The sequence below is a fragment of the Pseudomyrmex gracilis genome, unplaced genomic scaffold, assembly GCF_002006095.1.
Source record: "Pseudomyrmex gracilis isolate BER0280 unplaced genomic scaffold, ASM200609v1 scaffold_2429, whole genome shotgun sequence".
Lineage (NCBI taxonomy): Eukaryota > Metazoa > Arthropoda > Insecta > Hymenoptera > Formicidae > Pseudomyrmex > Pseudomyrmex gracilis.
In genome coordinates this window covers 89-1,871 of record NW_018023013.1, presented here as the reverse complement: position 1 = coordinate 1,871, position 1,783 = coordinate 89, and the positions used below count along the sequence as shown (strand labels likewise).

At 35.1% G+C, this 1,783-nt stretch overlaps 1 protein-coding gene across 1 annotated transcript; it reads left to right on the top strand.

The window, feature by feature from the left end:
- Positions 1-808: 808 nt before the first annotated feature.
- LOC109862819 lies at positions 809-1,568 on the top strand (the record flags this gene model as incomplete). Its single annotated transcript, XM_020442960.1, has 3 exons — positions 809-859; positions 963-1,188; positions 1,278-1,568. Coding segments are annotated over exons 1-3 (568 nt in total), but the record flags the coding sequence as incomplete, so codon positions are not given.
- Positions 1,569-1,783: the final 215 nt, after the last annotated feature.

Below are 1,783 nucleotides of genomic sequence, written 5' to 3'. Positions count from 1 at the left end.
AGCACAGTTAACTTATATTAAGAATTAATAAAAATATTATAATAAATGCATCTTGAGATGTTTAACTCATCCTTATTAATAATATTATGTATTTTTTTCAAGACTTACAGTCTTGGAAAAGCATTTTGCGTTGTCATTTTGCTACAAGCGCGCAACGTGAAACGTGTCGTTCTAGCCTCAGTATTTTGCTCGCATAGCGGGCTTGGTGGAAACAAAGCAGAACATAGTGTGTCTGCTCTCTTCCTCGAGCCGAACAGCCGAGCGTGACGTCACGCACACGCACAGCGGTTCTTGCTTATCGTCACTCCCTACGTATAATCCCGTAACTCCAAAACGCAAAGTTTAGAGGAGAGCAGTTTAAAAGTATAAAGCTTCATATGTTTCCCTATAGTTAGGGATCTTTCGGTTTCAAATTTGTTCCTTATTTATGAATATTTTTTTTTAATATTTGGTGACCATAAAGAACATGACTTTCTAAGTGTCATTATGCAATAAACTGAAAATCCCATATGTGACACTTATGTAATTATACGTAGGGAGTGACGTTATGTGCGTGCCCTCACTACTTCGGTGCTCTTGGTGCTGGCCGGCCCGATCTATCATTACTGGTGACCGGCTGCTTAACATTGAGTGAGCGTTCCAGTATAGGTTATAGTTCAGTGAAAATAGCATAACTGAACAAAGTTCTTCTTCTTCTAAAAGTACCAATAATATTGAAAATAACAATCAAGATATTCCATCAATTGCGGGTTGCAGTTTTTCTATTGATATTAATTTTGTAAATGATACTTTTAATATGAAGCACAATATGAATATAGAAGAGGATGAGCTTTTCTCTCCCTCTTCATGTGTTTCTGATGTCAGTGATATATCTTCATTGTTATCTACTAATTCTTTTGAACTATCATTTTGCGAACGTTTAGCATCTTGTTTTGTGAATAGTAATTTAACTCACGTTCAAGGCAACAATATATTATCAGTTCTTCGAACACATTCCCTACTTCTCTGATTTACCAAAAGATGTTAGAACTCTTCTCAATATACCACGAAATCCTGCTGTTATATCTAATGTAGAACCAGGAAAGTATATCCACTTTAATCTTGAAGCAAAGTTAGTAGAAAATCTCTTCAATGTTCTATTTGTATCTACTGTCAAGGAATTAGTATTGGATTTTAATACGGATGGATGTAATTTAGATAAGTTAAGTACTGTACATATTTGGCCAATTCAATGCAGAATTGTGAATATGCAATGTACGAGAAGTCAATAGTTATAGGTATCTATAAAGGTTCAGAAAAACCACACGATCCTAATACTTCTTTTGAAAAATTTATTGCAAATATCATTAGAATCATGTCTAGTGGAGGCATTACTTTTAATGGCAACAAAATCCCGATACGTTTGAGAAGTTTTATCGCCGATGCACCAGCTAGAGCTTTTATTTTAAATCATCACAGTCATGTGTCTAGGCAGCCTTGTTCTAAGTGCAAAGTTTCTGGTGTATATACAAATGGTCGTATTGTCTTTAGTGGAATTAATCACGCTCTTCGAACTGATGAAGACCCAGGTAGCAAAATGTTATCAAAAGGATATTAAAAGGACAACCAAAAAAAGATTCGGATGACTTTTTAGTTGGCAAAAAGATGCCTTTTCGTAGTACAAATAGGATCACTAATGTCCGTCTGGCTGACAACTTATTTATATCCAAATGGCAACTAGAAGAAAACTTATAGAAATTACCAAATTGCCAGCATATGGTCAACCTTTATCAGCTGCCAATAT